The sequence below is a fragment of the Eupeodes corollae genome, chromosome 3, assembly GCF_945859685.1.
Source record: "Eupeodes corollae chromosome 3, idEupCoro1.1, whole genome shotgun sequence".
Classification (NCBI taxonomy): Eukaryota; Metazoa; Arthropoda; class Insecta; order Diptera; family Syrphidae; genus Eupeodes; species Eupeodes corollae.
In genome coordinates, this window is record NC_079149.1 from 77,738,067 (window position 1) to 77,756,327 (window position 18,261).

At 32.1% G+C, this 18,261-nt stretch overlaps 1 protein-coding gene across 1 annotated transcript; it reads left to right on the forward strand.

The window, feature by feature from the left end:
- Positions 1–14,236: 14,236 nt before the first annotated feature.
- On the forward strand, positions 14,237–15,592 carry LOC129952272 (uncharacterized). The gene has a single exon (XM_056064781.1). It carries the CDS (start codon positions 14,538–14,540, stop codon positions 15,204–15,206), a length of 669 nt encoding a protein of 222 aa, XP_055920756.1. The 5' UTR covers positions 14,237–14,537; the 3' UTR covers positions 15,207–15,592.
- The last annotated feature ends 2,669 nt before the right edge of the window (positions 15,593–18,261 follow it).

Sequence of the window (18,261 nt, forward strand, 5' to 3'; positions counted from 1 at the left end):
TTCACTAAAAGTCTTTTATTTAGACTCTATAGTATTGGAAGTAAAAAATCGTTGAGGACACAAATTATCTTGGTCATTTTTATTTTCAGCTTTGGTCATGCAAATTTATTCCAAGTGGCAACCGTGGTCATAAGCTTTACTGTACCAAAGTAAATATTTCAATTCGACTTGCATCCTCTTTAAACGCATGCAGACAAAAATACCAAAATGGGAGTTTTTGGGTCACCCTACTAAGGGTTTACCAATAAGCTGATTCTAATCATAACATTTCATTAAAAAAAAAATAAATTGGGTGGCGCGACAGTCCGTTGAGAACCAAGGCCTAGTGACTTACAACTCTCAACCATTCCTGTGTGCGAGTAATGTTGTCAGAAATGGAGGGGACCTACAGTTTATATGCCGACTCCGAACGGCTAATTTTGAGAAAGCACTTTTTCATGACAATAGTTACTCTTGTAGAATTTGTCAATTCCTCGCAAGAGGCAGTACCCGTGAAAAGACTTTAGATGGCATAGGCAGGGATCGAACCCAAGACATCTAGCATGACAGTCCAACGCACTAACCATCATGCCACGGGTACCACCATAACATTTCATTAATAGCTTAAAAATATCTCTTTTAAAACATATCATTTATTGAAGAATACAAAATCATAAGTGAGGATTTCTTTAAAAAAATATAACAGATTAATTTTAAATATAGTCAAACAGTAAAGCAACGAAGGCAGAGCCCTTGCAATCGGTATCAATTATTATGGTTGGATAAAGTTGTTTAAATTAATTGTTATCTGAACTTGAAAACTTTATTCTGATATCAAAAATAGATTTCCTTTTCTCTGAAAATGAAATAGAAATTGTTGCTTCTGGCAGAACAATTTTAATTTGAGTTTATAATATCTGTAAATTTGAATTTAATCACACAATAAATGAGATTCATTATGGAGTGATAATTAATTGCAAATTGTTATTTCGAAACTTAAAATGATAAATTTGTTGAAGGGTTAGAAGAACTTTTGAAAATATTTAAAAATGGTTAGAGGCAATCGTATGTATGTAAGTGTGCTTGTAGAATACAGGTAAATAACTTAGAGCAATTAAGTTCTAATTTGAAAAAAGTTGGTTGTTCTTTTTTTGGAAACGAATCCTTGTAGATTCGGTTATGTAATTTGAAATAACATTGACATTAGTTTGTTTGACAAATACTTTTATCCTTAACTAATTGTATATGTACCAGTAGATAACACATGTATTTATCTGAGGTTAGGACAAACACAAAAATAAATGTATATATATGACAAGAACTTAGGAAGCCAATAAACTTAAAGATATGATATGTATACTCCAGTATCAATTAATCAATCAATAGCTTATACAACTTATATGCCAATGCTAGTATATTGGTTTCTTAAAAAAAAAAACTTTCAGATCCTTCTACAACCCACAGTATCTGTACGCTTAATTACATCTAAGTGATATCGCTTAGTTTTAAACAAAGCCAAGATAAATAAAAAAACAAATAAGAGCAGAATTTCTCACATTTTGTTTAAAAACTCTCCTACATGTTGTTTTTTAGTTAAGCTATTTTTCTTTTTTAATATTCGCAAAAGAGCTTGGACAAAACAAATAATAAACAATTTGAATGGGTTGTTCCCAAAAAATAAAAATAAAAACGTTTTAGAGGGTGAGTCAACATTTTGAGTCTCATCTAAGTAATTCAAAACGATTTTCTTATTATATTAGATTTTCTTAAAACGTACATGACTTTTGTTATTTTATCAAAATGTTGTATAAATCTGTGCAAGATGAGTTTGTCTATTTGTTAGATGATGTGTTTTTGGAAAATGTCATGATATTAAGTATTTAAATTGATTTGGACATTCATCAGGGAAGATAACAACCGAATTTTGTTCTTCTTTGCAAATACGTAACATAAAATATATTATCGTTATTATAATATATATAAAAGCAGAGATTAAGAGAGAAGAAGTGGCTAATGTCATCAAAATCAGCTCAAATACAGACAGAATTATAATAAGGGAGATTTCCGAGATACAATTGAAAAATTACTTATAGAACGCTTTTAAATGCATTTGAAATATAAAGCAAATGCGTCACAAAAGCCCTTTACCAGAATCCGCCTGATGAGAAGCCACCTGGTGGAATTTTTTCCTTCGATTATTGATTGTCGTTGGTAGACGGCATGTTGCAAGAATTCTATTGGTTGTATTTGGGACTTGCATTGATTTGGGTATCGACGTCTCAGAAAATATTGGTGTGACCACCGCCTGGTGGCCAGAGCTGTAAAAAATGCAATCATTTTTGTATTGCAGTTAAATGATTGAAAAGACTTACATTTTGAATAATTTGACTTCATGTCAAGACTTAACTTCGAAAAAAAAATCACAGTTAATTTTGAAGTCTTTTGTAAAAAAATCATTGAGAGCAGTTAAAAGACTTAAAGTCAAAAGAATGCATTACTTTTTACTGCTCGCATTCTTGTAAGTCTTTTAAAAGTCTTTTACATTCTTTGCATTCATTAAGTCTTTTAATTGCATTCAATGTAATGCAGTCATTTGAATGCTTTGAAGTCTTTTTATTGCTTGAAATCTTTTTATTGCTTGAAGTCTTTTGAGTGCTTTAAGTCTATCTATATAGTTTATCATCAGGTTCCTTACAACTAGCATTTACTTTGGTCTTTTGATTATTAAACTCATATTGTACTCGTAGTTAGCCAAATACAAAGTCTATCAAAATTTAAAAAAATCCATTTATACATATATATTTACGAAATTTATTTTTATTAAATAAATTATATTAAAAAAAAATACAAAAAATTACATTAATAAACACAAACTAAGCAAATCATTTAACATCTTTTCACAAAATAAATAAAAAAAAAGTGTTTCTCCTGCCCGAACTAAGAACACCTACACAAACGTCTTTTTTAGAAGCCACCTTATATGTTTTAGCCTATGATCACACCTTCTGCAAAATACATTCATAAAAAGTAGTCTTTAGACTTCAAGCAGTAGAAAGACTTCAAGCAGTAAAAAGACTTCAAAGCATTCAAATGACTGCACTACATTGAATGCAATCAAAAGACTTAATGAATGCAAAGAATGTAAAAGACTTTTAAAAGACTTACAAGAATGCAAGCAGTAAAAAGTAATGCATTCTTTTGACTTTAAGTCTTTTAACTGCTCTAAATGATTTTCTTACAAAAGACTTCAAAATTAACTGGGAATTTGTTTTCGAAGTTAAAGTATTGCATTAATCAATGTTAATGCATTCCCAAAATTCAGTTAAATGAATGGGACTTTTCGATATAAAATACCAAATGATTGCATTCTTTTACAGCTCTGCTGGTGGCTTGAGGACACAGCTAGATGGACGGTTTGCTGATTTCTGTTTTTGTTTGTACGGTATTTAGTTTGAACTGGACGTTGAAAAGATTTCCTTTTTCTATTCGTATGGAATTAAATATCAAGATTTGAAAAGTTGTATATGCAACTTAAAAAAACAGCTTAAAACCACACTTAGGCACACACAATTCAGTTCTAGAAAGAAAAAATTGAAATTGAAATCTTCAACTTCTCCTTTCGTTCTTCAGGCTTTAACTCTTCTTAACTGTGTTTAAAAACTGTCCTAATTACATTATAAATTAAAAACATGAACTATGTATAAATATATTACCACTGCTATTATGTTACCTCAAGATTTAAAAATGTCTATTGAACTTTTAAGCTGATACAATTAAAATTTGCTTGAAATTCATCACTCGGTGGTGACAACTTTTCTGTGATAACAATATTTTCTAAACTCTGACCTTAGACAATTAATTTCAGTTTATGTTCCATACATTTTTTTCCTTTCAATTCGTTTACAGAAAAACTTATTAATCCGGAATATCTTTTGAAATGTAAACAAATTATTTCGTGGGACTTCCATTGGAATATAGCTGCAACATAACCCAGGCCCTCAACCACTGATCATATAACCTACCCATGGATTCCTGAGTCCAAAAACTTAAGAAGTAATATTTTGCACGTGTCTCATTCTTGGGAGATTTTACAGATTTTAATCCTTTAATTTGTTCTAATTTTGATTATTAGTAACCGATAGATTTGGTTTACTGTTTTAGCTGCCGCATTTTATTATCAAACTCATAGCAACCGATAGTCTTTAATCAAGTTGTTTTTTGTTCTTAACTTCCTATGGGAAGTTATGGTATTTGGTTCGATTTTTTAAACTGGATATTTTGATATTTCTCGACGTTGCAAGGTTTTTATTGGATGTAAGCATACGTACCAGGACGTCACGTTCCTAATTTTGTGTGGTCGTACGTCCGTAGGTTCATACGCATTAAAAACTAAAATGCACGAACTTACTCGTGTATCTAAAGAGTCTGTTTACAAATATTTCCCGCAATTTAAGGTCTAACAATGTACCGCCAAAAAAAGTATGTTTTTAAAATTTTAACACCTTTTGTTTTTTAAAAATAAAACTTAATTTTTCAAAATTTTGATTTAAAAATTGCTAGAGTCGTTTTTTTTAAATTAATTTTTAACAATAGGAACTTTACTTTAATGGGTCCGATTGAAATTTTTTACATTTCTTGACGTTTCCAGGCCTCTAGAATCTATATTAAAGTTTTTTTGAGTGATGTTTGTGAGTGCGAGTGTACTTTTGTACCTTCAGGAAGGTTTTTTTCGTAGTCCTTTAAGAACGAGTAGAGATATCGACTTCAAATTAATTTTGTTATACAGATATTAACACAGAAAAATGAAGAAAGGTCTCTCAAAAAAAGTGGGTTGTTTTTTACCATAGCAATTTAAAAAAAAAAATAAAAATGTTGGTAACCCAAAATATATCACGGACCAATACCGCTAGCGACTTTAATTAAATTTTGTATTAATAATACTTACTTACTTTACTTGTGTTGGGGCTACAGCGCATTGTGCTCCTGGGCCTCAAGTAATAACTTTCGCAAGCTTACTCGATCGCTAGCTTGCAGTCTCCAGTTTCGAATACCAAGTTCACGTTCGTCGGCCTCAACTTGATCACTCCACTGGAGATGAGGCCTGCCTCTGCTTCTTGTTCCCTCATGCTTGGCGTTGAATACCTTACGGGCTGGAGCTACGATGTTCATTCGGTAGACATGCCTTAGCCATCTTAATCGTTAAACACACAGTCTTTTGACCAGTGGCAAGTGTAAACTCCTGATTAAATCTTTTCCTCCAGATGTTACTTTGCATGTCGACACAAACCGGACCATAGATACCAAGAGATCCTTCATCCGCTTGGGAGAGGGTCTATTCTTCTGCACCATACAGCAAGACTGGGATGATTAAAGTGTCTCCTTGGTACTTGGTACAATTTTGACGCAGCAACGATCATTTTCCAGCGTCATCCTGATAAGACGTATCAGTAGGGTAGGGTAGGGATACCAAAACTTAACATGGCACGGTATAGTTCGTTCCTGTCTACACTGTCATAAGCTGCTTTAGAATCGATGAAAAGATGGTGTGTTTCGATGTAATGTTCTTGGGTCTATTCCAGGATTTGGCGTAGATTCGTTCACATAATACGCTGGATAAGATCTTGTATGCGATGTTTAAAATGCTAATGCCTCTGTAGTTGGCGCAGAGAAGGTGGTCACCTTTTTTATGAATCTGGCAGATGGTGCTTGAGTTTCACTCGTCGGCATGCTTTCTTCCAACCAAATTTTAGTAACTAGCTGGTGCATGCTCCTAACCACATCTGCTCCAGCGTATTTGAAAAGCTCTGCCTGCAGCCCGTCATCACCGGCCGCTTTGTTCGACTTCAGTCTGGTGAAGGCTAGTTTGATATCACTCTGGTAGGGTGGGTAAAACTCTAGAGTCAAGATCATCAACCAAATGATTTGATGTGGCTGCTCGTTGGCGGAATAGTTGACTTCATCACTATTAAGCACTTGGGTGAAATGATCTCTTCAGATTTTTAGTCTTAAATACGGTATTTCCCTCCTTATATTTGCAGCCTCCAGGGCGGCTAGTGAATCTCGTTGTTTTCTTTTTGACTCTTCTATAAAAGCTCCGCAACTGTTTCCTGCTAAAACATCCCTGGATCTCCTCGACTTCACGCTGCTCATGGGCTTTTTTCTTTCTTCTGAGCAAGCAAACACATTTGCATTTGTATTATTAAAAATTGATATCATTCTAATAAATGTTGAATCAATGCAAATAAAATTCTTTCTCTCAAAGATATTAAAAGGTAATTCAAATAGTATGAATTAAACCAAGAAAACAAAAAATACAATTTTCTCAAAACAGGTTATGCAAGTAAGTTTATGTCATTAAAGTTCTTAAAACAAATGTTTATCATTAGTCTCATGCAATAACTACTTCTTTGGAGATAATCACTAATGAAACATTTGTTTTGCTTTTAAAAGTTGAAGTTTGTAGTTATGTGTGTAGGCATACATTTTTCATGCTTAATTTTTAGTAAATAAATATTTCCCGCTTGAAATATGTTCACTTTTATAGACACAATATAGAATTAGGGGATTTTTTTGCTTTTGTTAATATAACATAAAGTAGACACCTCCTCTTGTCTTCATTTGCATTGTTTTTAACATTTTTACGGTTACGATTATAATTGATTTTATTTATTTTTTTCGATAAACTAGAAGGGAACCCCCAACATTATATCGATCGAATAAATGTTTATCTGTAAAATATTTAGATAACACGGTTCCTATCTGGTAGATACTAAGGTCAATGTCTAGAACTGGTTGACATACTTGTTTAGATACTTTTTATACAGTAATTTTTTTTCTAAACTCTTCAAAATAGTTTAATTGATTGTAGACCTTATATTATTATGCATAGCTAAATGTTTGTCGTCTATGTGGGATATTGTTCACCCTTCTAAGATAAAAGTAAAAGAGAGGCTTTGCCCTAGAGTTCTCAATTATACGATGAATGTCAAGTGAAAAATCATTATATATTTTCAAAATCGGTATTGGATATTTCAAGATGTTTGAAATACGAGTATTAGCTGAATAAAATAAAACTCACGACTGGGTCGCACGAACTTGTTCATGTATCCAAAGAGTTTGTTTTGAAATATTACCTGTATTCGCGGTGGTTGCAATGAACCTTTCACTAGGTGTATAGGTATATTTATTTAATATTTATTCAAATGAATTTAATTAATCAATTCATAGAATGGATTATAAATCTAAAATCCTTTATATGTTAAGTGTTAAGTCCTAACAAATTAATTTTGTAAATAAAGTTAGTAGTCTGTAAGTCTTAATACTCGGTAGACGAATATATAAATAAATAAAAAATATACCAACAAAATAATTAACCTGTGTGGTAATTAAGTATTTATCTAGTAATCGTAAGGAGTTTATGTGTTTTCGTTTGATGAACTAAAGAAACAAATAGATAAGAAATAAAAGATCAGTATGAGAAGATTCGACGTTGGAGGGCTACAATCGCAAGAAATTGCCATGTATTTTTCTGATCGAGGCTTAAACAATCTTTTAAGTGATGCTTGCTTCAAGTTTTGAAAACTTAAATTAAATTTTACATAACTATATTTTTTGAACAAAATCCAATTAACGGTTTTTTGTATAAATCAAAAAAAAACTGAAGAAAAAAAATGTGTCACCTCGAAAATTTTATGAATATAAAATAATTTACCTCCAAAACAATTTTGTGCAACGAAAAATAAAGTTTTTAACATCTGGTAAAATTTTGAGAAAAATCGAATTGACAGTATTTTTTATAAAAAATAAAAACCTAAAAAAAAACATTGCTCAAATTTGGTAAAAATTGAATTTCGACTCAAATATCTTTGCAAAAATTTGAGATATTGGCTTTAAATTAATTTTATCTTTTAAAAACTGTTGTTTTCAACATTCAGTAAAATTTTGAGAAAAATCGAATTGACAGTTTGTTTACAAAAATAAAAACATAAGAGAAAATTTAACAAAATTTGGTAAAAATTGATTTTCGACTTAAATATCTTTTCAAAACTTTGAGATATTAACTTCCAGCTAACTTTAACTAACAAGAAATATTATTGTCAACATTTGGAAAAATTTTGAGAAAATCGAATTGACAGTTTTATTACAAAAAATAAAAACCTAAACAAAAAATTAATAAAAGTTGGTAAAAAGTGATTTTCGACACAAATATCTATTCAAAACTTTGGGATATTGGCTTAAAACTACTTTTATTTTTTAAAAAAATATTGTTGTCAACACTCAGTAAAATTTTGAGAAAATGGAATTGATAGTTTTTTTTTAAATAAAAACCTAAAAAAAAATACTAAAACTTGGTAAAAATGTACTTTCGACTCAAATAGCTTTTCAAAATTAAAAATATTGGCTTTTAACTCTTTTTATTTCACAGAAAATATTGTATTCGATATTTAGTAGTTTTTTTTATAAAAATCCAACAGTCCGTTTTTTCATAAGAAAAATAAAATCTGCAAAAAATAGTACGCAAATTTGGTAAAATTTGATGTTCGGTTCTTGATATCTCTCAAATTAATTTCATTCATCAAATTTGTAAAAATTTAAGAAATGCTACAAAAATTGGTAAAACAATTTGTTTGACTAAAAATGTCGTTAACAAAACTATATTTTCAAACTTAACTATTTCTAACTATATAAAAAATATAGTTGGTAATTTCAAAATTTGTAAGAATAATTCAACTAACAACCTTTTTAACCTAACACAAACTTTTAAGCAAGACAAATAGACAGTCGGGATGGGTATGTATACAAATAAATTTTGTATTTTACTGCTTTAAACTTTGTTGCTAAAAATACTATGCTATACAAATACTTTAAACTGATAAATTGAGGACTGGACCAAGAACAAAATATGAATCGGAAATAAAGTCCTATTTCAATCGCTCAGAGCAAATTCATCAACTTTTCACCAATTAACGATCTAGAGAACGGGCATATGAACCATTAAGCTTAAAAAGTCCAGTTGTACTCGTATAAGTAATGATTTCATCTAAAGATTTGTTAGTAATTTAACGATATTCACCAAAAAGCGGTTTGCTGTTAAAAACAACTAAAATCTTTATTTTTAAACAATTTTGAATTTGTAAAAACGTTAGTAATGCTTTAAGTTATTTCCATATGATCTTTTCAGACAGAAAAGTCAAATATTCAGGTTTTTAAGAAAAAACCTTGAAATATCGCCAACTTGATATTGATCTGCTTACAAATTCCTTAAACTTCAATAGCAAGGCTTTCTTAAAGTGTTTCTTCTTTTAAAACTAATTTTTTGCTATATCCAAAAGCTTTCAAGTTCTTGAAGATTTTTAAAAAATTACTTTTTGAAGTGAATTTGCTTTGGGTGCTCTATAACTGAGATTTAAAATTTGAATTGTGAATGTCGCACAAACGGAAAAAGTGACACTTTTGTTAAACTAATGCCTATTTGAAAAACATAATGAATGTTTTGTTTTAAATCTATTTATTTAATATAAAAGCTTTGAACCTCTTGAGAATTGAAGAGAAAAGAGATTCTGCAACGTGTAATTTGTGAGTGCCACAGTAAAGTTTCTTCAACTTGTTTATAATCCTTATCTTGTTTTTATTTAATTTTTAAATACATTTTTTACTTAAATTCACTTAGAGAAATCTTCATAACCGATTCCGTTTTTCTGTCAAACTTTCTCATATTCTGAGTTTGTGCATGTATATTTTTGTAGCGTTCTTCGCATTAATAGAAATGCAAAAAGAACATTTTTTTCAACACAAATTCTAGCATTTCTGCGTAAAATGTCCCAAACTATTGTATTTTCACACTTAAATATGGTATATTTAGAATCCTGTTAGAATCTTGGAATACTTTCATACGTATTGAGTCGTCCAAATTAAATAGTTAGACCATATCCTGTTCCAAAATAATCTAATAACTTAAGTTGTAAGTTGTCATTTTACCTCATGAAATATGTAAATGTTAGGTTATTTTATTTAAGTTTTGTCAGCCTCCTTAAGAAAACATTAAAGAATGTTTTTAAGCGGTGATCAAAAGCTCATCTTTATTTTAAGTGTGATGCAAATTCTGGATCCGCCCTTGACCTTATGTAAGAGGTTGTTCAATTATAATGAACAGGTATGCATACGATTTTATATAAGTTAATTATATTTGAAAGAAAAAAAACTAGTATATAGAAAGTATGTGTGCTTAGCTTATATTTATTAAAATACAGAATGTCGATATTCGAGTCTCAGGTTAAATTTATAGCGTTAATGAACTTGGGAAAAAATGCAACTTTTTTTCTTAACACCAAAGAGGGAATCCACCGGATGGTGAAATTTTGTTCATTATAAATCAAACGAATAAATATGCCTTGAAAGGGATGGTTTTTTTTGACAAGGCCACAGAGCATAACTTAAGATGTGAAAAAGCATTGAAACGATTTTCACAGTTTAAATCAAAACTTTACCTGACGAGCATCGGCGACGACTGAAAATTGGGCATATTTCACGAGCGTAAAAAGTTATTTTTTTTAATTTGATGAATGCATTTTTTGAGCTTTGAAAATTTTCTGTTAGTTGTAAAACAAAGCTTTTAAGGTTGTTTTGTGTAGGTTTCTGTCTCACGTAAGAAAAAAAATCACACATTTCCGTCTGGTCGTGACATGACTCAAGACCTTTGAAACTAATTTATTTTGAGTCATGTTAAGCGGGCTTAAATACAGCGGAAGCATATTAATAGCGATAACAATAATGATGAATTTATGTAATATAATTCTGAATCGAAGAAGAAGAGTGTACCTAATGTATAAATTATAATTACTTTTAATATTATGAGCCTAGGTGCATACATGGTTAGGTTAGGTTATAGTGGCTGTCCAAGATGGAACGGACACACTTAGGCCAGTTTAATGGCCCATTGTGATAAGGTGCATACATACATAGCTCGAAATGCATTTATGCATCCAAACCAAATTTGCAGATCATACAAATAAAGATTAACCCATACTTTTTTCTAGAGATTTATTTGTGTCTAAATTCTATGGGAACATGTTTTCATTTATGCTCCTATTTACCTTGTAAACTTCTTAAAAAATCTCCTGATACAGTCAAAATCCGTTATATCCAACTAGAGAATTCGTTCGTTATATTCAGTGATATAAGATACAATATTATTTATTTTTGCAAAATGTTAATTCATTAATGAATGATGAAACGTAATCTGTGCCTCCAATCCGAGCTTTGAAATAATTCAAGCTTTTTCTACAATAAATACTACATTATTTTTGCACTCGTTTTTAAGCACACTCTTAACACACTGATGACTGAATATTAGGGTCGGCTGAAAAAACATTTTTTTTTATTCGCAATACCTCACAAAAGTTGTTAATTACCTGTCTGAGTAAATGTTAGGTTATAGTGGCTGTCCAAGATGGAAACGGACAAACTTAGACCAGTTTAATGGCCCATTGTGATACCACATGAATCTTGAGGCTTCCTCCTAAGCTCAATGGAACCACCTTGAGTCCCTTACGAAACGTGAGAGGCTGATTATACCGATATGATTTAGATCATTTAGACCGTTAAAGAATTCCCCTAGGTAATTATTGCGTTTTCGAGCCAAAGCAGGGCATGTGCAGAGAAGATGAAGAACTGTTTCTTCCTCTTCCTCGTCCATACAGCTGTCTGAGTAAAACTCTGAAAAAAAATTGCAAATAAAATAATGTTTTTCGTTCGCGCATTGCATTCAAACTTTTAAAAAGTTGTGCAAATTTGCTGTTTTTTTAATTTAAAATAAAAATACAAATCGTACTATTATGCAAACGCAATAGTTCCAGATTATGAGTTTAAAGCAGGAGGAAAACAAAAAAAACAACGAATTTAATAAATTTTTATTGTTGAACGTTCGCGAAAAGGACATCAATATTACAATTTTTCACAAAAATCACCGATTTTCCAGTTTTTGTTACATCACATTTGGTTACTCAAATAACTATAATAAGAACAAAATAAAATAATTAAACGAAAAACAAACAATTTTATTAAATAGTTTGCACTTTAAAGTCCGATTTTGTGAAAAATTCAGGCATAATGACCGTGACAGGAGGGTGGTTCTTATCAAGCCATCTCTTGCGTCTACTCCACACACTTTTTTTTGAAACTTCAGAAACGTACTCGTACACACCGTTCTACTGCTTGTGTGTGACAAGAAAAATCATCAAAATCAGGGGCCAGAGGTGTGCCAGAGTGTATCAGTTGTTTAATTTGTTCGTCTGTGATCCTCTTTAAAATGGCAGGAGGAGAAAGTTTACATGTGTATTAACAAATCATGTCGGTGTGGTCTGTAGCAACGAATTATATCCTCGGAGTGTTGAAATTTCGAATTGGCTTTCCAAATTCGGGGCAACCCTAGTTCTCTGATGTATCTACTTTCAATGAAATCAATGACAAGGTTAATGACTTGCAGCAAGTTTTAAGTGAGATACCGTGATGTTCTGATGGTTTCAAAAACAATTTTAGGACCATCTGGAAACTTTTTCCTGGATTTAATTTTGAACCACACAGGCATATATCATTTTAAAATAAAATGTATTAATTGCTTAACCTCTTCAGAGGGTATTTCCATGCTTACATAAAGTCGGAGTACTCGATTAGACGCAGTCAACCACCTTGAATGTGAAAGGCGGCCAGGATCAGGAGTTTTTACATTCGAAGATTAGTTTAGAATACGACCATGTAAACAGTTCAAACCGCAGCTTCGGTGGGAGATTGAAATAAGCGGTACTTACCATTTCAAGTTTTATTCAAAATTAATCAAAAAGTTGTATGAATATCATGTTTTACACGATTTGCGCGGTCAGTTAATGTTGAAAAACTACTGATTTCAATTTTTGTTTAGGTTTCTCATGCGCTAAGTGCAAATTAGGATCTATTGCGTTTTGATAGTAGTGAATTAAGTTATTAAAAAAAAAAGTCAAAGGCGCGCAAATTTTCGCAACTTTTCAAAATTTTGAATGAAATGCGCGACCCGAACATAATTCTTTATTTAGAAATCTTTTTCAGACATTTACTCAGATAGGTAATTAAAAACTTTTGTGAGGTATTGCGAATCAAATAAAAAACGATTGTTTTTTCAGCCCACCCTACTGAATATAAAAAGGATGCAAAGTTGAGTAATACATAGAATATACTTCAAAATTGAAATTATCATTTAAATCTACTACATTTAATTAAATTAAATGCCTTTATTTTTCTTAATTCGTTATAAGCCATATCGTGAAAAGCGATATCAGATTAGACTTAAAGTTTAATTCGCAATAACCGACATTTGGTTTAAGTGCTGTCGTTGTAACCGTTTTTATGAAAAGGAATTTTAATTTTTTTGTTTTACAAAACAGAAGGCAATTTACAACAATAAATATTGTTCTCATCAATGAAAAAATTTCAAAATTAACTTAAAAAAAAGGAATTGTTATTAATTAATATTTTTTGGATGTATAAGTTCATTTTCCATAGTCTGAAGTTTTTCAAGATTTAAAAAAATATAATTAATTATTTTTGAGAATTAAATAAGCGAGACAATCCTGCTTTGTGTGATTACTTGAAGTTGCTTATGATTGTGACACTTAGAACGGTGTGACGACATCAGGTGACGCGAGGTGGTGTTACAACGTGGTACCAAAAGCGGTATAAAATCGCCATCTTGGCACACTCCGCAACTTCTCACTAGTTCAAACTTGAAAAATTAAGCTACAGTACTTCTTTAAAAAAAAATATTAAATTTTTTTTGTACATAGGAAAATACGAAATTACTACAAAAGTAAACGCATGCCTTGAAGTAAATATTTAATTTGTTTCGTGTTAGCTGCATTTTTATTCATAACAAAACGGAGATTTCTTTATAACTGTGATTTTTTTAAATCTCCACAATTTCACACGCCCTAAACTTCAAAGGGACAAGTATTATAGAAATAAATGATATGGTAAACAAGTCATAAATGCAAATACCTATGTAGGTAATGATCATACAAAATATTCGGTCTTCAATTATTATAAATGCCTTTCTAACACAATTTTGTAGGTCTACATTTTATCTAACAATACCTATCAACGAAACCAAAACACAATAGACTAAGATTGAATCTACTGCCAAAACCCCCGATCATCAAAAAGAAGCTTTCATGACGATACCTCTTGATGTTTATACATGTATAAAAATGTCTATAAAACAAACTCAGTCCTCAGTTAGTTCATTCATTCAAAAAGAAGCCCTCCATGGAGGTGGTGCAAGTTCAAGAGTAAAAGTTTAATAAATCAAAACAATAAGTTTCTCAATAATAAAAAAAACTGAAACATATGGGAACGGTGAACCACAAAAGCTTTTCGCAGTGTTCCTATCTACATACCTACGTGAATATAAATAAAAAACAAAAGTGTGAATCCCCTTGGTCATTAGCATTACTTTAGTGATTGTTAAAAAAAAAAGAAAAATTATAAATTAATTTTTAATTCAGTTCCGCATTCTAAAGACAAGAAACAATATGGGTGTACCAATATTTGATGGTGATAATGTAATACCAATGAATAAATGCAAAGCAGAATCTAGAAAAGAACTAGAGCCCAAGACTTCCAAACCAAAACCCCCAAAGGATTTTATTGGCAGCGGCAAGGAATTTCGCATTGACTGTAATCGAAATAATCTTCGTATCATCGGCAACGGAAATAAGATTCGAATTAATCGGAATTCCGGTAATTTGGATATCGTTGGCAATGGCACTCGTGTTAAGATATTGAATAATAGTGGAGCTATTAAGTACACTGGCAACAGTGGTCGCATATACTTAGGAAGTGAATCACCAGAACAAGCTATTGATTACATAGGATGTAATGGAATACTTAAAGTACTTAATGCTGCAGATATAAGAAGTAATAGTGATGGGGAAACAGATCGCCAAGAAAAACGTAAATCACTGTCGCCCTCGCCAGCAACCAGGTATAATCTTTCTTCGCCAAAAAGTGATACCGAAAGTGAGAGGAATTCTAGCCCACTGCCATTATTTAACCGCTTCAGCGTAAGAAGTAATATTTCCTTGCCAAATGCAGTGCATCCTAATTGTCACCCTAAATCCGCCAGGATAACAAATTGTTTTAACTTGTCATGCAGTACTGGTAATATAGTGATAAAGAATGCTATAAGTGTGTCTATTTAAGCTTCTGAATGTCAATTCAAAAATTTTTTTTAAATATTGTACTATTGGTTTTAAGACTGTATTAAATATTAAACTCTTGCCTTTTTATATATGTAAATATAAAACCTATTGTTCCTATTACACAACTTTAATATATTATTTATACCTATACTGTATGATTATCTATATGTTTTATATAATTAACTTATTTGTTTAAATAGTTTTTAGTATTTTATATTGCGCATAAAACAAAATTGTATCCACCCTTATTATTAATGTGAATCCTTAATTTACTACTCATGTATGTATAATGTGTTTCATTCTGTGAATGTTAAAACTACACAATCATGTAGTTTAATGTGGCTATTTAGGAAAAAGTTAAAAAAATATATTTATATTTCAATCTATATTATCATTTTTGTTTTTACTTTACAAAGATGACGACCGATGACCTAAATTATTATTATGCCTGTTCATCGACGAGGGGTCTTTTTTTCTTTCGATCGGTGACTTTTTTATTGATAAAAAAATATTTGTAAAATGTGTCATCAAAACTAGTTTTGTATTTACAATACTTTGGGTCAAAAAGATGGTATTTTTGAAAGATATGAAAAAAAAAATTGTTCAGAATGGCGAAAAATAGTTATAGTCCAAATTTAAGTGCTCAACCACTTTTTTTTTATTTTGAGTCAAAACACATATTTTTGCAGGAAATTGAATGCCCTACAATAGCCCCATTTGTAAAGGCCTCACTAAAGACACATATTTAGGTTAGGTAAGGTTATTGTACCATTGTAATACCACATGAATCTTGAGGCTTTCTTCTAAGCTCAATGAAACCAGTTTGAGTCCCTTACAAAACGGAAAAGACTGGTTATGTTAATATTAGGGAAATTCAGTCTTGCATTTTTGAGCTAGAGCAGGGCATATAAGGGCAGGTGAAGAACTGTTTCCTCCTCTTCCTCAACCATACAGCTTCTGCAAAAGTCATTTGAGAATACCCCTTGTCTCGTGGCGTGTTTTCCTATTAAAAAGTGCCAGGTTATGCTTAGGTTCTGCTTAGAGATAGCAAGCACCTTTATCGCTTTAAATGTAATGTAAGCCACATGTTTTTCGCGACCAGACACGTGGTGATGTTTATCCACCTGATGATTGCTTTCTTTATAACGTCTTGCATTAGCAACAATTTACATGTAGCGATTGGTTTGCCAGCCATAGCCAAATGTGGTACAATGGCTTGCACTGTACCAATTCTGGCCAATTCATCTGCCTTGCAATTTCCTGGAATGTCTCTATGCCTCGGCATCCACCAAACCCTTTATATGTTTTTGATCCATATGTTTACAAGTGATTTGACTCATCTTCCGGGAATGCCCTACCCACCCAGAAAGATCTGAAAGGTATAGATATCTGGACATTTCTGTCAAATTGCAGTTGGGGGATGGCGTAGTTTGTGTGTTTTTTAATTGATTCCAAAAAAGGGACTGGGGTGCGAGCCACAATGATAACTTCCTATCTCGTCGGTCTATTTGTCTTGCTTAAAACTTTGTCTAAATATTCATAAAAATATTTTATGTGAAATAAATAATTTGAAGTCAATATCTTTATTTGTTCTCCTAATAATTGAGTCGAAAACCATTTCTTATCAGTTTTTTGTTGTTTATGTAAGTTTTCTTGTTTTGTTAAAAAAGTTGCCGGTTGAATTTTTCTAAAAAAAAAAAATAACTAAAAAATATAAGCACTTTTTCGGATAAGATAAAAGAGTTTAATTTCAAAATCTGTTTTTGTTAACGAGACCTTAAGGGCCTTTCACTTTAGAGAGAACAACGAATGGACGAACAAACGTGAATTTACACATTTCAAAAAGCCAATTTTAAACAAAAACACATTTAAATTACAAGAAACCAATTGAACAATTATGTTACTTACTCACTTACTTAAGGTGGCGCTACAGTCCTGTGTGAACTAGGGCCTCACCCAACAAACTTCTCCATCTAACTCGGTCCCTATCAAGATGTCTCCAGTTTCGCGCTCCTACATAGCTCATAGCTACATACTGCGCTGTCCTGTGGGTGTGGATTCGAAGACTTTCCGGGCCGGAGCATTGGTTTCCATGCGCTCTACGTGACTCAGCCATCATAGTCGTTGGACTTTTACCCTTCTGGCTAAGTCTACGTGGCTGTACATCCCGTACAGCTCGTCGTTCCATCTTCTCCTCCACTCCCCTTCGATAACATACGGGACCGTAGATCAAGAAGAACTTTTCTCTCGAACCAACCCAAGGTGCTTTCATTCGCTTTTGTCATAGTACATGCTTCTGTATAGCAGGACAGGGTATTATATAGCTAAACTCTGGTCCCCTCGAGAGATGACTTTACCACTTAATTGCTTTCTTAGCCCAAAGAAACAGCGGTTAGCAAGAGTTATTCTGCGTTTGGTCTCGGCGCTGGTGTTGTTTTCTGCGTTTACAGCGGAGCATAGGTAGACGAAGTCCTTGACTACCTCCAAGACGACCTAGACGTCGGTGTTGTATGTCCTTTCTTGACGGCATTTTTGCCGCCTCTGCCTCAATACTCATAAAAGCTCCATTGACATCACGCTAAGTTCTTCCGATTATGTCAATGTCATCAGCATGTGCTAGTAATTGGACAGACTTTTGACAGGTAGTGACTCTAGTGTTGACGTGTGAGGTCTGCACTATTATTTCAAGCACAATGTTAAAAAAATCACATGACACGCATCACATTGTCTAAAACCTTTTTTGGAATCGAAAGGTTCTGTTAAATTGCTTCCAACCTTTATGAAGCAATGTGAATTCTCCATGGTCATCTTGCACAAACGGAAAAGTTTGTCAGGGATGCCAAAACTAGACATAGCTCTATACAGCTCGTCCCTGTAGATGCTGTCATATGCGGCCTTGAAATCGATGAAAAGATGATCGGTGTCGATTTGGTGTTCTTGGGGTTTTCCAGGATCTGCCGTAATGTGAATATTTGATCGACTGTGGACTTTCCCGCTGGTCTAAAACCACACTAATAAGGACCTATCAAGTTGTTGACGATGGGCTCTAGACGTT